This window comes from Bison bison, unplaced genomic scaffold (assembly GCF_000754665.1).
Source record: "Bison bison bison isolate TAMUID 2011002044 unplaced genomic scaffold, Bison_UMD1.0 scf7180017864230, whole genome shotgun sequence".
NCBI lineage: Eukaryota > Metazoa > Chordata > Mammalia > Artiodactyla > Bovidae > Bison > Bison bison.
In genome coordinates this window covers 503,930-522,452 of record NW_011494802.1, presented here as the reverse complement: position 1 = coordinate 522,452, position 18,523 = coordinate 503,930, and the positions used below count along the sequence as shown (strand labels likewise).

At 36.1% G+C, this 18,523-nt stretch overlaps 1 protein-coding gene and 1 pseudogene across 1 annotated transcript in view; both read left to right on the top strand.

Moving 5' to 3' along the window:
• RECK (reversion-inducing-cysteine-rich protein with kazal motifs) overlaps window positions 1-18,523 on the top strand; it is an 81,387-nt gene that overhangs the window by 35,249 nt on the left and 27,615 nt on the right. The window contains exons 7-11 of the mRNA XM_010846055.1: window positions 3,182-3,215; window positions 5,280-5,477; window positions 8,973-9,240; window positions 11,777-11,956; window positions 17,366-17,578. Coding sequence (XP_010844357.1) covers window positions 3,182-3,215; window positions 5,280-5,477; window positions 8,973-9,240; window positions 11,777-11,956; window positions 17,366-17,578 — 893 coding nt within the window. The remainder of the gene's footprint in view (window positions 1-3,181; window positions 3,216-5,279; window positions 5,478-8,972; window positions 9,241-11,776; window positions 11,957-17,365; window positions 17,579-18,523) is intronic.
• LOC104992991 lies at window positions 12,970-13,317 on the top strand (annotated as a pseudogene).

Genomic DNA, 18,523 nt, shown 5'->3' with positions numbered 1-18,523 from the left:
ACCTATAGTTTATACTTTAGGTGTAGTTACATATGGTTAGGAATCTTATCAAAGAGAAGGATATGATAAAATCATGATGCATATAAAGTAAGCAACAGAGAATTGATGAATTTATCAAATACCAGTATACTTGAGTGAAGGACCATTCTTTTATTTTTTAATGTAAGTTTTAAATTTAATTTTATATTTTTATTGAAGTATAGTTGAATTACAGTGTTGTGTTACTGCTATACAGCAAAAGTGACTCAGTTATACATGTATATACATTCTTTTTCCCATTATGGCTTATCACTGAATATTGAATATAGTTTCCTGTGCTATACAGTAGGGCCTTGTTTATCAGTTCTGTATATCCCAATTTGCATCTGCTAATCTCAAACTCCCAATCCAGCCCTCTCCCACACTCTCCCTCCTGGCAGCCACCAGTCTATTCTCTGCAAGGACCATTCTTTGAAACCTTAAAATTGATAAAGAAAGAGATGTAAACATGTTATTAACACTAGAGGTGCTGCCTTGCAGAAATATGAAAGTTCATATTTCTTTAGTTCAGTAAGTTAGAGTAACCGTATGCCTGAAAGGTCTATCAGTGAACATTAAGAGAAATGAGAAATGCTTAGGGAATATCTCTGAGCTCTGGATGTGACATCAAGAGAGACATCTGAGTCCTTCTATGTCAGGGGTTAGCGAACTTTTTGTGAAGAGTCAGATAGCAAATATTTTAGGCATATAGACCATTTTAGGCTCACTGTCCATTCAACTCTGCCATTATTGTGTGAGGTAGCCATATACAATATGTAAATGATGGGTGTGGCTGTGTTCTAATAAAACTATTTACAAAAACAGGCAGTGATCAAGATTTGGCCCATGTGCCATAGTTTGCTGACTCATTTGTGGGTGAAAGCTAGGGTTCAGACTTTCTGGACTTCAGTCGTTGGCTTCTGTCAAATAAGGAATTGGATTAGATGATCTCTGCTGTTTTTCAGATTTTATGTCCTTTAGTACCTCTCGCTGAAGCTAAGTGATCCACAAGAGTGACCCAGAGTGGTATTTCTTTTATTTTTAAGATCGAGGTTTTTAAAAATCAAGCTTGAAAAAGTTTGTAAGTTTCTAGAGCAGGATTTCTCAACCTTCACACAGTTGACATCTGGGGCTGGATTGTCCTTTGTTGTAGGGGAGCTGCCCTGCACATTGTTGGATGTTTCACAGCATCTCTAGACTCCTCTACCTACTAGATGTCACTTCAGTAGTGCACCCCAACCCCATGAGTTATGACAACCAAAAGTGTCTCTAGACATTGTCAGATGTTCCCTGGGAAACACAATCACCTCCACTTCAGAACTACAGCTCTAGAGAATTTAAGAATAACTGGAAGAAGAACAAAAATGGAAATCAGGCCGTGCAACCTAGGGTGGCCACCAAGATAATAACCATACTTCCTTAGGAACAGGACCAAAAAAGCTAAAACCTAAAGGAACAACCAGCATATTAGAAGGAGAAAGACAATGAGAATTTTATTGATTTTATTTTAACCCAGTCAAGAGGGGCTGGAAAGTTGGTAACAGATGACTTTTTAATATTGATTTAGGTCATTTTATTGAAAGTGTTCATAAAACCATTGAACCAAAATTGAGGGCTACCTATAATAGGTAGCTAAAAAGTTAAACTAAAATACAGAAACATGGATGAAGAGAAATATAAAACAGACCACTACTAAAGAATACCAAAAATACTTACTTTTCACTATTTTATATTGTTTGATGAGGCCTCTAGCAGAAAGAAGTCATACTGAGTGAATTATTGACCCTTATCTATGGGTCCTAGTATTTTGTTTTGCTTTGGATAAGTCAAAGTGTGGTTTTTTCCTACAGTAGAATATTCTATAGTAGAGAAAATGCAGCACAGCTTCATACAACTACATAGATGGATCCTTGAAGCTAAGTTTTAAATGTCAGTAAAGCTGGTCCCTTAATAAGTCCAGATCACATAGGCAGCTTGGAAGTTAGTTACAATTAAAAGCCAAAATCATCTGTATTCATTAATAAGGGTACCCTTGATTTCTATCTACCTTTTATTTATACCTATATGCTTTCGAACTGTGGTGCTGGAAAAGACTCTTAAGAGTCCCTTGGACAGCAAAGAGATCAAACCAGTCAATCCTAAAGAAGATCAACCCTGAATATTCATTGGAAGGACTGATACAGAAGCTCCAGTAGTTGGGCCACCTGATGCAAAGAGCCAAATCATTGGAAAAGACCCTGATTCTAGGAAGGATTGAAGGCAGGAGAAGGGACAATAGAGGATAAAATGGTTGAATGGCATCCCCAACTCGGTGCACGTGAGTCTGAGCAAACTTCAGGAGATAGAGAAGGACAGGGAATCCTGGCGTGCTGCAGTCCACGGGATCACAAAGAGTCAAGGCATGACTTAGGGACTGAACAACAACAACATATTTTTTTAAGAATTCATCCTCTTTCAAATGTGAGTGATATTAATCTTAGCCAACAAGCCCTGATCATCCGACTCACTTTCTACCAGAAATTTTTTTGTCTTGTTTCTTATTTTCCTTACAATGATTTTAAGCCAGGGTGATGTTTTCATGATCTAAGAGATCTAGTTACGTTAATTGTAGTCTCAGGTTCTAGTTTTGACTTGCTCTGTGACTTGGGGCTGTCTCTTCCTTGCTGAGGAAATGTTTTATTTATCTGTAAAGTAGTAGAGAGATCCCCCAACTGTGGTCCTTAGGATGGCTATAGAGGAATCATCTTTGAGGGCTTGTTTAAAATTTAGATTTCTGTGCTTCGTTCCTGATTTCAATTCTGTAGTCTAGGGTAAAGCCTAGGAAGCCCAGGTGAGTCTAGTGTATGGCCATGTTTGAGTATAATTAGAAGTGATCTCTAAGGTCCTTTCAACTCTTAAAATACTGTGGTTATATGAAATATATTAATGTATTTCCCTAAATATCCTTTATTATTTTCTAAAAGCTTTTTTATATTCTTAATGTATTTGAAGATGGTTTCTCTTTTCACCAGGATGCTATATCATAGTTTCTTTGTTCTCAATCTTGGATTTAGAGAAAGATTAAGTAGTTTGATATCCAGATTTCTGTATAACTATAAAGTGGAATAAAATTAGAAATTCTGTGTGGTTGTTAATTTTTTATTTGTTTTTCTTTAATTTACAGAATGCTCTTTTCAGTTGCATTAGCAGAAATGAAAGTAAGTATATTATCAGCAATACCAGCAATCCAAAGAGCAAAACACAGCTTACAGAATATGATTTAGCTATTATAAATATTGCCAACACTTTGCTGTTATAACAGACTGTTGCTAAACCATCTGAAGGAATGTGCACAGCAGGATTCTGATAGGCTGCTTCCTCTGGAGCGTCGAGCCATTCATGAATTCTAACAATTCCCATGTCTTAGTTGGAGATTTACAAAGCAGATAATAGTGCTGGGTGTTTTAGAGGAAGATCATGCCCCATTTGGATAACTTTCAGAAGTTGAGCACACATAATATGATGTAAAATAATGTAGCAGTTGCTGAGTGCTACCTCTCAGTTGCTTCCAGATATTCACTGACTGCTTGCCCTGCTTTGTGCAGGGCAGATACACATCTTGGAGGGCATAATCTGTACACAAAGAACCCTGGGACGTGGTAGGTATGGGCTTGAGTTACTGAGAACGTGCTGTGGGAGTTCAGAGGAAGGAGAGATCACCTCCTGCAGGGTGCTTAGAAGTAACTTTGTGGAGTTGGTATCTGAGCTGGGCCTAGAAGGACAGACATGATGTGAACAGTAGAGATGGGAGGAAGGACATTATAGGTGAAGGAAACAATGAGAGCAGTTGGAAATGGGGAAACGCAATCAAGGAACAAAGAGTTGTTTAGATGAGCTTGGTACTGGGTGTATTAAAATACCAGAAACATTATCTGTCTGTACTTTATTTGCTACCCTTTTTTTATTGGGATTTAGTTCAACATTTCCCAGATAGTCTTTGACACATAATTTTATGTCCTCCCACACTGCAGGGAAGCCAGCCTCACGGGGGACTCCTTCTCCCATTCTCTCTTGTCTCTTTGTCCTCAGCATCCATCACCTCTACCCTCAGTTTTAGCCTCATTGAGGTTGACAGTGATAAATGTAGCTGTGAATGAAAACAGGCTTGTCTTGCTGTTAGTTTAGTACTAGTTTAGTTCATTTGTATATAATTTTATCATTATTATTATTTCTGGAAGCCACCTGAATTCCCTGTTCTATAGAAGTCACTGAAACCTGAGTCTGGTTCCTATATAACCATCCCTAATAATTATCAGAGATTTCCCATCTGCCTTTTTCTTAACCTTTTATGGCCATCCCTCTACCTTTTTGGCTCCCTTTGGCCTCCCACAGATCCCTTAGCCTTTCCTGTGAGGGCCTCTTGCTCCTCTTCATTATAAATCCCACATCTTCACCCCTAGCCACTCATCCTGCTCTTCCCAGATAAATTAAACAGTCTACTTTGATTTTTAAAAATATGTAAATCCAGAATCACTTATTTCAAATGTGGGTTTTACTTTTCAGTATTGAAGCAGGTCATATCAGTTATGAGTTGAGAACTTTCAATTTAGTCCTAATCTTGGAGATGTTTAAACAGCATAGAACTTTGGGGATTTTATTTCAAGATAGGCACATATAATTTGCAAATTTATGAAATGATCCTGATATCTCTTAGTTTTTATCGGTCCTATTTTATAAAGGAGCTATTTGGAGCTTTGTTGTTTTGGTATGTTCAAATTTTTTTTTTTTTTTTTTTGCTTTGCTTTGCTTTGTTTATGAATCTCTACTAATCTGACATGGAAAGAAACTGTCTGGTGGTTCTCACCATGGGTGCTATTAGCTTTTAGGAGACAGTTTGATTGTATGAGACTGTCCTGTACATTGCAGAGCATTTAACAGCCCAGACCCCCATGTATTAAATGCCAGCAGATATCCTCCAGTTATTATGAAAACCAGAAATACTTCCACATGCATTCAAGTTCTCCCATGGGCTGGTACTGCTCCTGCTGAGGACCACTGCATTATAGACTATAAGTTGACAAAAAATGACTTTCTCAGACCAGTGACCACCTGAATGTCCCCATGGCTATGCTTACAGTAGTTCTGACTTTAAGTACATGTCTTCCATGGCATGGTTTTATTTCTCAAATTCAAAAAGACACAAATTGTTTCATCATTATTATGATGATTGAATGTTAGCGAATGGCTGATTTCATTTCACTGTCATCTTTTTTTCCCTCTAGTGGGATCAGTTTGTTGCAGTTATGCAGGTCATCACACAAACTGCCGAGAATACTGTCAAGCCATTTTTCGAACAGATTCTTCTCCTGGTCCTTCTCAGATCAAAGCAGTGGAAAATTATTGTGCCTCTATTAGTCCACGATTAATACACTGTGTGAACAATTACACCCAATCTTATCCAATGAGGAACCCAACAGATAGTAAGTAAAAGCCATATATATTCCTCTCATTTCAATCTTTGGTAAAATAATTTGTAAAAAGGAAATAAATTCTTGAAGATATCTATAGTCTGGGTCATTTGGGAAACCCAGATCTCCTTTGGTCTTTAGATTTGGCAGATTGGTCATTTTTGTCTTAGCTAAAAGATGCCAAGAAAGACAGAGCTGTTGAAGGTATGAAGGAACAGGCCCTCTCTATCCTGAAGGGGGAGAATTCATTGGTATGGGTGTTTTGGGGAGGGGGCCAGAATTTGGGCTATGACCATGAGCATTTCAAATAACCATACCTTTTAATCTAGTAATTCCATTTCTCAGAATTTGTCCTTTAAGAAAACACAAATTTGTAAAAACACATCTATTCATATAAAGGATGTTTACTACAACATTGCTATTAATAGAGAAAAACTAGAAATAACCTAAACATCCACCAATAGGGTGTTGATTAAAATTGATTAAATAAACTACATATCTCTATAATAACAACATTATACAACCTGCGAAAAGGGAGATGTATGTTATGTAAATCCATGAAGTTAGAATACTGCCTCCCACCATACACAAAAATAAACTCAAAATGGCTTAAAGATTTAATTATAAGACATCATGACATAAAACTAAAAGAGAATATAGGCAAAATATTCTTTGACATAAATCATAACAATGTTTTCTTAGATAAGTTTCCCAAGGCAAAAGAAATAAAAGCAAAATAAACAAATGGGACCTAATGAAACTTATAAGCTTTTGCAAGAAAACCATAAACAAAATAAAAAGACAACTTACAGACTGGGAGAAAAACATTTGAAAAAGAATGTGACAACAAGGGTTTAATTTCTAAAATATATAGACAGCTCATACAACTCAATATCAAAAAATATAAACTAATCAAAAAATATACAGAAGGCCTAAATAGACATTTTTCTAAAGAAAACATACAGATGGTCAACAGGCACATGCAAAGATGCTCAACATTGCTAATTATTAGAGAAAAACAAATCAGAACTACAATGAGAGAAAAAAAACCTACAGTGAGGTATCACTTCACACCAGTCAGAATGGCCATTATCAAAAAGTCTGCAAATAATACATGCGGAATATAATATATATATATATATAAAATACATGCGGAAGAGGGTGTGAAAAAAAGGGAACGCACCTATACTGTTGGTGGGAATTTCAGTTGGTACAGCCACCAGCCACTATGCAGAACAGTATGGAGGTTCCTTAAAAAACTAAAAATATGAACAGCAATTCCACTCCCGGATATATATGTGGAAAAAATGAAAGCTCTAATTTGAATAGAAACATACTAGCACTTGTGTTTCATTTGTAGACAAAGACTTATATAGACAGGTGCAAAAATAAATCCTCTTTTGCAACCCAGTACTCATTGTTCTGTGTGAGATTTGTTACAGATAAGAAGCATCATGATACACAAAACAGATATAATGGGTGTCTTTTGGTGAATGTAAAGATTTTTTCCAGGGCTATAGAGCTGATACTTTGCTCTCATATATTAAGATTTTAAATTATTACCTGTATTGATCTAGTTGTTTGTTTTAATGTTGACATAAAACAAGAAAAGAAAAGAAACATGCATGCCAGTGTCCAAAGTAGCATTATTTAGAATAACCAAGACATGGAAAAAACCCAGGTGTTCATCAACAGATGAATGGATAAAGAAAATGTGATAACATACAATGTAATATTACCCATAAAAGAGAATGAAATAATGCCATTTTCAGCAACATGCATGGAGCTAGAGATTTTCATACTAACTGAAGTAAAAGAGAAATAGTATATTACTTTTATCTGGAAGCTAAAAAAAAATAATACAAATCAACATTTTATAAAACAGACTCACAGACCAATAACAAAATTGTGGTTATCAAAGGAAAAGGTTGTGTGGGGAAGGATAAATTAGGAGTATGAGATTAACAGATATACACTACCATATATGAAATAGATAAGCAACAAAGATTTACTATATAGCACAGGGAGCTCTACTGAATATCTTGTACTAACATGGAAGAGAATTTAAAAATATATGTATAACCAAATCACTCTACTGTACACCTGGACCTAACACAATTCTATAAATCTACTACAATACCAGAAAAAAATGTATATTTATTATAGAAGTCCAAGATGTAATAAGCAAGGAAAGGAAGTTGCAGAACTAAATGTATATAGTAAGATTCATTTTTAGTTAATACCTAGTTGTTCCACATTGTTTGGATGTGTAATATTTGAATTTTACCAATGAACATTTGTTACTTTTATAATAAAAATATCAGTATAAATGAGATTCTCATACTTTTCAAAAGTCAGGGCCTCCTGATGAACTTGCACCTTATGGGATCTTCAGAATCTCAGCTTTGTAAAGCCTATAAATCATTTTCTTCATTTAGAGGTGATCAGACTTAAAGTAACTGACTAATTAAGCAAAACTGGCAAAAGGCTTGTAAGCCAGATGCCAGTGTTTTGACTTACACTGGGATATTCAAAGACTTGTTTTTGTAAACTCAAAAGCAGTGCAATGCCTTGTTTGGCCAGATTCTAACTAAGGCTTATGACATTTTGTGATTGTGTGAGGAAAATCAGAGGGTGAAGCACTTGCTGCAAATAACATTCATTTATTTTAAAGAGAGATCTGTCTTTACTGACATTTAGGCTATGGAGAGGTGCTGCTGAAGCAAAGTTGATAGCAGGTCAAAAGAAAGAAAAAGGCAGAAAATGTTTTAAGGGTAAAAGAACAACCATCTCAAATGTCTGTGCTAATATATAGGAAAACTGGAAAAGAAAGCTACAAACAGATATTCCTGAATAGGCTTCTTAAGAAGTCAAACTCCTAAGAAAACTACTTCAAAGTAGCCCTTTGAATTCTATAGTCTGGTTGAAAGTGTTCACTTGCTTTCTAGTTTTTTATAGAAAAGTATAACAAACTGATACCTTGTCAGAGTTTGTTATTGTATTATTTAAATTACTACTTAGATTAATTTGTACAGATTTATAAATCTTTTTATCCCAGAATGTGATGAAATACAGTATTTGTGATTATTGCTATTAAAATTAGTCATCTTTCTCATTATGTCAAGAACATGATCCTTTTAGGTAGTTGTTTCTAGCATGAAATAATTCCAATTTGACCTACTGTATCCTTTCCAGGAACATAAAACACCTTGCAGGTAAGGACCTCTTTGGTGTAAGAGGATCTTTCATTTATCTAGGAATGATGCTGGAGAGCCCATGAATGAGCACAGTGGAGAATCTGATAATAGATACCTAGTCCACCTTTAGCTTTTCACTTGTTTGCTACACTGCAAAGCAATGGAAAGAGAATTTGGTAGGCTCAATATCCTGGAGATGTTGACATGACTCAGAGTAGTAATGGATTCCAGTATACTACTTGATTCTTCTGCCTGAGCAGTGCATGCTATAAAACCAGCTAATTAATCCACTTCTATTCCAAAACTGTAGGTTTGTATTGCTGTGACAGAGCTGAAGATCATGCTTGCCAAAGTGCCTGCAAGAGAATTCTGATGTCTAAGAAAACAGAAATGGAGATTGTCGATGGCCTCATCGAGGGTTGTAAGACCCAGCCTTTGCCTCAGGATCCACTTTGGCAGTGTTTTCTTGAAAGCTCACAGTCTGTTCACCCTGGAGTCACTCTGCATCCTCCTCCCTCTACAGGCCTTGATGGTGCTAAACTGCATTGTTGTTCTAAAGCAAACACTTCAACATGTAGGTCAGTATCTCATTTTCCTTTATTAAAACCAGTAGAAAATAGCATTTTAATTAATGAATTTAAGGAAATGTGTGTTATATTCTTGCACTGTGTAAAGAGTTCAGAAGATATAAAATCCCTCATTCTTTCATCCAGCAGGTGTTTATTGAGCATCATGTATATATAGAACATTGTTTTTGTACATTGAGCTAAAAGCACTATGTTTTAGAGTGAGAGGAATAGCATTGGCAGGGCATTAAATATTTAAAGATGATGCAATATGAATTCTACCCTCGAGGTTATCCTCAAGTAAGCCTACAATGTAGATGTTGTGACCTGACAGCTAAGAGATATTCTTTTTGTTAAACTATGAAACTTTGAACTTAATCAACTCTTTGTGTATATTGGTGAGTAACCTGAGTTGACACTTGTATCCGGAGTTAGACAGCCGTGTATTGGCATTTATTTAGGTGATACACTTAGGGATAAAAAACTAACAATACTATTTGTGTAGGCTTGAGGAAACACAATCTAGAGACAAGAATAAATGGAGATAAAGTAATGGTAGAACACAGAAGTTTGCTTTATTAGAGATATTTTGGGTGAAAATGTACCACATATTACTGTAATATCCTGAATAAATATGACATACAAACAGTGAAGCAGTCTTTTGCCGGTGGTGGGAGGTGGGGTGGGGGGTGGGAATCTTCGTTCCTGAGCATAGATCGAACCCAGGCCCCCTCCAGTGGAAGCATGGAGTCCTAAACACTGGACCAACAGGAAATTCCTCTGTGTTTCCTAAATTGGATAGACTTTATCAAAAAATTGTGCCTAGAATAGCTCATTAAACTTTACCAAAGATATGAAAAACTTGGAAAACATCCAAAGAAAATTAACAGAAGGGCTAAAAGAGAAGTTAAGTTGGTCCTATAATTGGAAATTGGGTTACTGATAGGAATTATAAATGTATATATTTGGGAAGGATCCTGAATAATTCTTTGAGTGTCTACTAAAGAGTTGTGCCCTGTAATCAACTGGAGATTGGAATGGCTGTGTCATCCAAGAAGAATTTTGGTAAGAAACACTACATCTCTTATCTTGATGTAAGGTTTTATGGTTTACTGAATGCTTTCACTTTCATCTTGTTCATCTTCATGAAATCTGACAAGGCCGGTATCATCTTATGACTGATGTCAATTTGTGTTAATTCTTGTTTATATATAGAAAACTAACTTGAGATATTAAACAAGGTCCAAGGTCATACAGAAAGTAAGAACTAGAGAAAGTACTGATTTTCCAGATCCAGGTGCCTGTTGGATCTTGGTACCTCAAGGTACCTCAGCTTTCTCATCCCCATGATGTGTAAGCTCCACTGAGAGTAGGGACTTTGTTTCTTTTATTCACCACTGCATAGCCAGTGCCTTGAACAGGGCCTCACATAAAATAGGCACGCAATAAATGTTGGCAAAGTGAATGAGCAAACTTATAAAAGTAAAAGTACCCTCCTCATAGAGGTAATTATGAGAGTCAAAATGTGACAGAGGTGGAGAATTTTTACTTGTGACTTTGTACATTCTGGTAGTATTAAAATTTTATATTACGTATTACTTTTTTTATACTTTTATTACATTTATCAGTGTTAAAAATTAATGAGTATAAAATGTGAAATCACTTTGGAAATGATCCTGATTCTGTTTCAGCTATATATATATGCACCGAAGTTGCTTTATAATTAGCGAGTACTGAAATAAGAATACATGCATACTACAATAATATATATAGTATATATTGCTATATATAATAGTTTATAGCAGCTTTGAAATTCTTAAAGCCTATATATATAGGCTGTCTTGGTATATCTTAAGGACTATAAGTTGCTTGGGATACTTTTTCAGGGAGAAGCTAGTGAACTTAAGTCTATAATGCTTCTTAAAAGGAGTCTGAGGATCAAGTTACATTTTTGCCTCATGTGACGAACATAAATATAGTGGACTATGTCTTGGTAGAAGCAGAACCATGTGCTTTACATTTGCTGCTGCTGCAAAGTAGCTTCAGTCGTGTCCAACTTTTTGCAAGCCTATGATCCATAGCGTGCCAGGCTCCTCTGTCCATGGGATTCTCCAGGCAAGAATACTGGAGTGGGTTGCCACGCCCTCCTCCAGGGGATCTTCCTGACCCAGGAATCAAACCTGCATCTCTTATGTCTCCTGTATTTGCAGGCAGGTTCTTTAAAGGTAAAAGAGAGATCAGAAATATAGAGGGGAATACTTGTGCCAAGAATAAGGATGTACAAATATGATTAAACATTAAATTGAACACCAAGCTTTCTAGCAACCATGGCAAAGAAAAGAGATCGATAATAAAAGAAAGCTAACTTTTTCATGTAAAAGATTACTTTTGGGGGCTCTAAATTCTAGAAGATAGGTCTTAGTCTTTTGATCTTTGTATATTTTTTTCATTTATGTTCTAAAGCACAGTTCATAGAGTTTAAGTTTTATGCAAATCAAATATTCATTTGGCTGATCTGTATGTTTCTGTATTTGTGCTTTTGTTTCAGAGAACTGTGTACTAAACTCTATAGCATGAGCTGGGGCAATACACAGAGTTGGCAAGAGTTTGATCGCTTTTGTGAATATAATCCAGTGGAAGTGTCCATGTTGACCTGTTTAGCAGATGTCCGGGAACCTTGCCAGTTGGGCTGTAGAAACCTCACTTACTGCACTAATTTTAACAACAGGTAAGAGCAAATTACTATACATGGAATGGAAGTATTTTGTCATTAATTGACTTATTTTTAAATAAGTGAAAAAAGATCATTTTAGCAGGAACTCTGCTAAAATGTTCCTTAGCAGGAGTTCCTTAAGAACTCTGATTTTGTTCCTGCTAAGTTAAAAGGAAGTAGTATATCTTTATCATTTCATCTTTAAAGGCTGTATTCACCTGGTAAATCACCACTGGGAAAGGAAGCACTATAACAAAGCCACTTCTAATCTAAAGATGCTTCAGACTTCTAGAATGCAGAGTCCTTCTGCCTTCAATCTCCCATTCTTCCTCTCTCCCTTCCTCTGCATCACCAGTGAAAAAATAATTCAGTGCAGAGTAAAGCAATGTGAACAATTTACTCATCCAAATACCCTCTTATGACAACTTGCTGTGAAGGACCTTCAGATTGGTTGAAGTTCACACTCAGTGAGTCCCCTATGACATACAAAAGCATTCTTTACAGGAGCAATTAAATAGGTGTTTTCCTGAGATATCCATTATGATAAGAAAAATAAGAGCCAAGAACTGAAGTAATGGCTGAAGAAGGAATGAAGAAAACCAGGAAAGGGGCATCCAGAAGCATACAGAATGCTGTATCAGAGAAGCCAGAGAGGGAGAATTTCTAAAGAAAAGGGGGCTAGTTGATTTGTGAGGCACAGCCCAAAGATCAGGAGGGCAAAAAGACAGAGAATCAATCAGTTGATCCAGAAGGAAGTTCATAGGATGTTTACCTCAAGCTAACACACCTTGAGGAGTTTACCTCAAGCTAGTTCTATCCTCTTAAAAGTATTCAGATTATTATTTCAAGAAAGAAAATTGAGATATCTTTACAGCTAATATTAGCCAATAAAGACCTGGCTTAGAGGTTGAGCAAATTTGAGATCTATCAAATGTTTAAAGTTAAATTTGGATATATTCCTAACTTATGGTAATGGTAGAGCAGTTTGTATCAGACTAACACTCCTGTCAATACCAGTTATGGCTCTCATGGCGGGGTTGCTGAAGACCGCTGACCTTGTGGGATTAGCTGTATGTAAGACTCCACATGAGAGGCTAAAAATATTGTATACAAAGTGTCTTGATGTTCTTGGACAGATCCCTAAAAAATGCAGCATATAGGAAGTATACAGAACAGATTACAAATGAGAAGCTGAGTATGGTTAAAGCGGAACCAGATGTTAAAAAACTAGGAGAGCAACTTCAGGGTGGCCAAGTAAAAGAGGTAATTCTTCAAGCTGAAAAGGAACTAAGCCTGACAAGAAAAACGGTTCAGTGGAAACCATGGGATCCTTTAGTGAAAGAGCCTCCTGCCAACCATGGAAATGGCCAGTATAAACAGCCTTCAATGACTTGTTTGTTGATAGGAAACTGATATAATTAAATATTTTTATATTTAAAAAATACCAATTATTAGCCCTATACAAACTACAAAAACATAATTGTTTTGAAGGCCTTTGAGAGTGACCTAATGCAGGAAGAACTACATCTCATGAAAGATAGAGACCACACTGAGTGAGGGCCACTTTTATCCAGTTTTTCCTTCATAGGCACTCTTAGTCCCCTGGCATGGCATATAGATTTCAAGCAAAAAGCAGCAGTATTGGACTGAGGAGTTAAGAGATCAGAGTTTGGGGCTGCCAGAGTAGCTGGATGTGGAAATAGAAAATCCCAGAAAGGAGGGAACTGCAAAAGGAGATGACATAAAATCTGCATACAAACTCCCCTTAAATCCTTGAATTTGACAGTCATAGGGTATAAGGTTAACATAAAAAAGCAAATTGTATTTCTGTTTATTAGCAAGAAACAATTAGAAAATGAAATTTATACAGAAAATCTATACAACTGCATAAAAAATATGAAATACTTAGAGATAAATTCAACAAAAGATGTACAAAAACTCTACTCTAGAAACTAGAAAACTTTGCAAAAAGAAATTAAAGACAGAAAATACATGGAGAGAAGTACTATGTACTTCTCTATGTAGATTAGAACATTTTAATACTGTTAAGATGTTAATTCTCTTGAAACCAATCTGAACTCTAGTCAGTGCAACCTCAATCAAAATCCCAAATGACTTTTTAAAATAGAAAGTGGCAGTCTAATTCTAAAATTCATATGAAAATACAAAGAACCTAGAATACCTAAAACAGTATTTTTAAAGACTAAATTTGGAGACCTTACAGTACATGATTTCAAGACTTATTATAAAGCAATAGAAATTAAATCAGTATGATATTGGCATAAATTTAGACAAACAGATCAATGACAAAATAGAAAAGCAATAGTATACCCACACTGTGCTGAAACTTGATTTTCAACAAAGCAAGGCAACTCAGTGCAAAAGTAACAGCTTTTCGACAAATAATGGTGGGACAGTTGAATATCTGTATGAAAATAGAAAAGAACCTTAACTTCTATCTCGCACCATAAACATTAATTCAAGATGGGTCATAGAAATAAAAATAAAAGCTTCTGGGGAAAAAAAATAGGAGAATCTCTAAACAACCATGATATAGACAAAGATTTTGTAGACAGGACACAAGATACTAATTATAATAGAAAAAAAATAATGAACTGGAGTTCAACAGTAAACATTTTTGTTGACTTAAAGCCACCATTTAAAATTTGAGAAGAGAGGCCACAGTCTGAGAAAAAATATTTCCTACTTCACAAATGCACACATACACACACATAATCACACACAGATGCATTTGACAAAAGTATTAGATCCAGGATATATAGATAATTCCTATAACGGCATAGTAAAAGTCAAATTGAAAAATGGGCAAAAAAACTTCCAAGGACACTTCATCAAAAAAGACATCAAAAAAAAAAAAAAAAAGACATCAAAACAAACACTTAGTATAGAAAAAGTTCATTACCATTAGTCATGCAAAAATGCAAATTAAAACCCCAATGAGATGCTCCCTCACACCAAATAGCTAAAAGCAGAAGACTGCCAAGCATGTGCATGAAATGGAATTTTCATAATTTGCTGCTGGGAGTATAAGATGTGTTTAAGCACTTTGGAAAGTTTTCTTGCAATTTCTTAAAAAGTTAAATCTGTACCCTAGCAATTTCATTCTGAAGCATTTATCCAAGACACATGAAAATATATGTTCCCCCAAAAGGCTTACATAGCACCCTTATTCATAAGAACTCCAAAATGGGGAGCTGCTGCTGCTGTTGCTAAGTCACTTCAGTCGTGTCTGACTCTGTGCTACCCCGTAGACAGCAGCCCACCAGGCTCCCCCGTCTGGGGGATTCTCCAGGCAAGAACACTGGAGTGGGTTGCCATTTCCTTCTCCAATGGGAAGCAGGGGTGGATAAATAAAACATCCATCAAGAAGAGAATGAAAGAACATACTGTGGTATTTAAACAATAGAATAGCTAGTACCTAGCAGGAGAGAAAAAAAAGCCAAAGTACTGATAAACCCCAAAACACAGATGAATCTTATGTTGAGTGAAAGAAGCCCAACCCAAAACACATCCACATGTATGAGTTCAAGAATAGAAAAAAGTAATCATTAAGGATTAAGATCAGAAAGTCCTTGCCTCTGGCAGAAAGGGAAATCGCCTGGAAGAATGTATAAGGGAACTTTATGGAGTGACAGAAATGTTCTATATTTTATTTGGGGGTTTGATTATATAGATGAATATAATTTTCAAAACTTACTGAACTGAACTTTCAAGATCTTCACATTATATTGTATGTAAATTATACCCCAATAATATAGTATCTCAAATAAATTTTTAAAGTTAAAAAAATTTGTTCATCGAAAGACACCATTGAGAAAATGAAAAGGCAAACCACAAGCTGACAGAAAATATTTGTAATACATATGTCTGACAAAGAACTTAATGTCTGGAATATATAAAGAATTCTTACAACTCAATAGTAAAAAGACAACTTTAAAAAAAGTCAAAAGGCTGGAAAGATGCTTCACAAATGAAGATATCAAAATGGTCAATAAGTGCATGAAAAGGTGCTCAGTGCAATTAGTCATCAGCAAAATGCAAATTAAAACCAGTGATATACCACTACACACAATTGAGTGATTAACTGCAAAGACTGACAAGCATGTAAAGCAGCTGGAATTTTCATACTTGGCTGGTGAGAGCAGAAGATGATGTAACTACTTCTGGAAACAGTTTGACAGTTTCTTAGAAAGTTATAACCCAACAGTGCCATTCATAGCCAGGGAAAAGAGACATGAAAACTAGAAGCAACCTTAATGTCGCTAAACCAGTGAATGAATGAATAAACCAGCATTTCTCAAAGTGTGTTCTGTTTTCCCAAAACCCCATGAGATTAAAACTATTTTTATAATAATACCAAGACATTATTTGCCTTTTTCACTCACAAGAGTGAATAGTGAAGTTTTCCAGCTGCTTTAAGGCGTGATATAGCAACAGATTGAATGCAGGGGCACATATGAAAGTGCAGCTGTCTTTTTAAAGCCAGACATTAAAAGAGATTTACAAAACTGCAACAGACCTACCCTTCTCTTCCTTTTGTTATCCTGAAATGGATTTATCATTTTAAATGGATTAGTAAGTACTTTAAAAATCTCTCAGTTTTGATTTATAATATGATAATGGGATATTGGTGTATATAGTCTACATAAACAAAAGCTTTTTGAGAACTCTGTAGTTTCAAAAGTGTAAATGGGTCCTGAGATCAAAAAGTTTGGGAACCACTGGGATAAACAAATTATGATACATTTATTAATAAAATATGACTGAACAATTAAAAGAATAAGCAATTTATATGCACAACATGAGTACATCTCAAGATTCTTTAGCTCAAGACACTAGACCCAGAAGACTACATACAGTATGATTCCATTTGAGAATTAATCTCTGGTGATCTGAATATGAGTGGTGGTGGCCTCTGGGGTGCAGTAGTAGGGAAGGGCATTGACTAGATGGGGACACAAGGGAACTTTTTAACAGGATAGAAATGCTGCTCATTGATTTGGATATGCCCATATGAATGTATATGTTTGTCAAATTGAACTAACCATAAGATCTATAAATTTTATTTTTATAAATTATACCTCAGTTTTTAAAACTTGAACTTATTTATTTTATGAGATGAAAGAAATAGTATGGTCTGAGATGATAGTCTACAGTGTTTTGAAGTTTTTAAGTGCCTCACAAAAATCGGTATTTTAAAGAAAAATTTCAATCAGAGTCTTAGTGCTGATGTCTACTTTGAATCTTCATACATTCAAAGCTGACATTCTTTGATGGGTTGTATGCACTTTCTTCTTTAAAAAAATATATTTTCCTGATACACTGGCATGTCAAGATTTTACACGTAGCTTCTTTCTAGAAAATAATTGCCTCTTGATTCCTTCTGGCCTTTTTTCTCTTCAGGCCAACAGAACTTTTCAGGAGTTGCAATGCTCAGTCAGATCAAGGAGCCATGAATGACATGAAGCTGTGGGAAAAAGGAAGCATAAAGATGCCATTTATCAGCATACCTGTTCTTGACATTAAAAAGTGCCAACCAGAAATGTGGAAAGCAATAGCTTGTTCGTTGCAGATTAAGCCTTGTCATAGTAAATCACGGGGCAGTATTATTTGCAAGTAAGTTTCTTTCATCATAATGACTCTCCAGTTTTGGTTTGGACCCTCTATGATCTCTACCCACAGCCTATCTCTAGAGTCATCACCCCCACATGTCAGATGTTCTCCCAATTTTCCTTCTTTACTGAAAATACTCTTCCTCCTACCCTGTATCTGTACTCGCCCACTGCCTGTCCTTCTTCAGTTCAGTTCAGTCCAGTCACTCAGTCGTGTCCGACTCTTTGCAACCCCATGAATCACAGCACGCCAGGCCTCCCTGTCCATCACCAACTCCCAGAGTTCACCCAAACTCATGTCCATCGAGTTGGTGATGCCATCCAGCCATCTCATCCTCTTCTCCCCCTTCTCTCCCTGCCCCCAATCCCTCCCAACATCAGAGTCTTTTCCAATGAGTCAACTCTTCACATGAGGTGGCCAAAGTATTGGAGTTTCAGCCTCAGCATCAGTCCTTCCAATGAACACTCAGGACTGGTCTCCTTTAGGATGGAATGGTTGGATCTCCTTACAGTCCAAGGGACTCTCAAGAGTCTTCTCCAACACCACAGTTCAAAAGCATCAATTCTTCGGCACTCAGCTTTCTTCACAGTCCAACTCTCACATCCATACATGACCACTGGAAAAACCATAGCCTTGACTAAACGGACCTTTGTTGGCAAAGTAATATCTCTGCTCTTTAATGTGCAGGTCGGTCACAACTTTCCTTCCAAGGAGTAAGTGTCTTTTAATTTCATGGCTGCAGTCACCACCTGCAGTGATTTTGGAGCCCAAAAAAATAAAGTCTGACACTGTTTCCACTGTTTCCCCATCTATTTCCCATGAAGTGATGGGACCGGATGCCATGATCTTAGTTTTCTGAATGTTGAGCTTTAAGCCAACTATTTCACTCTCCTCTTTCACTTTCATCAAGAGGCTCCTTAGTTCTTCTTCACTTTCTGCCGTAAGAGT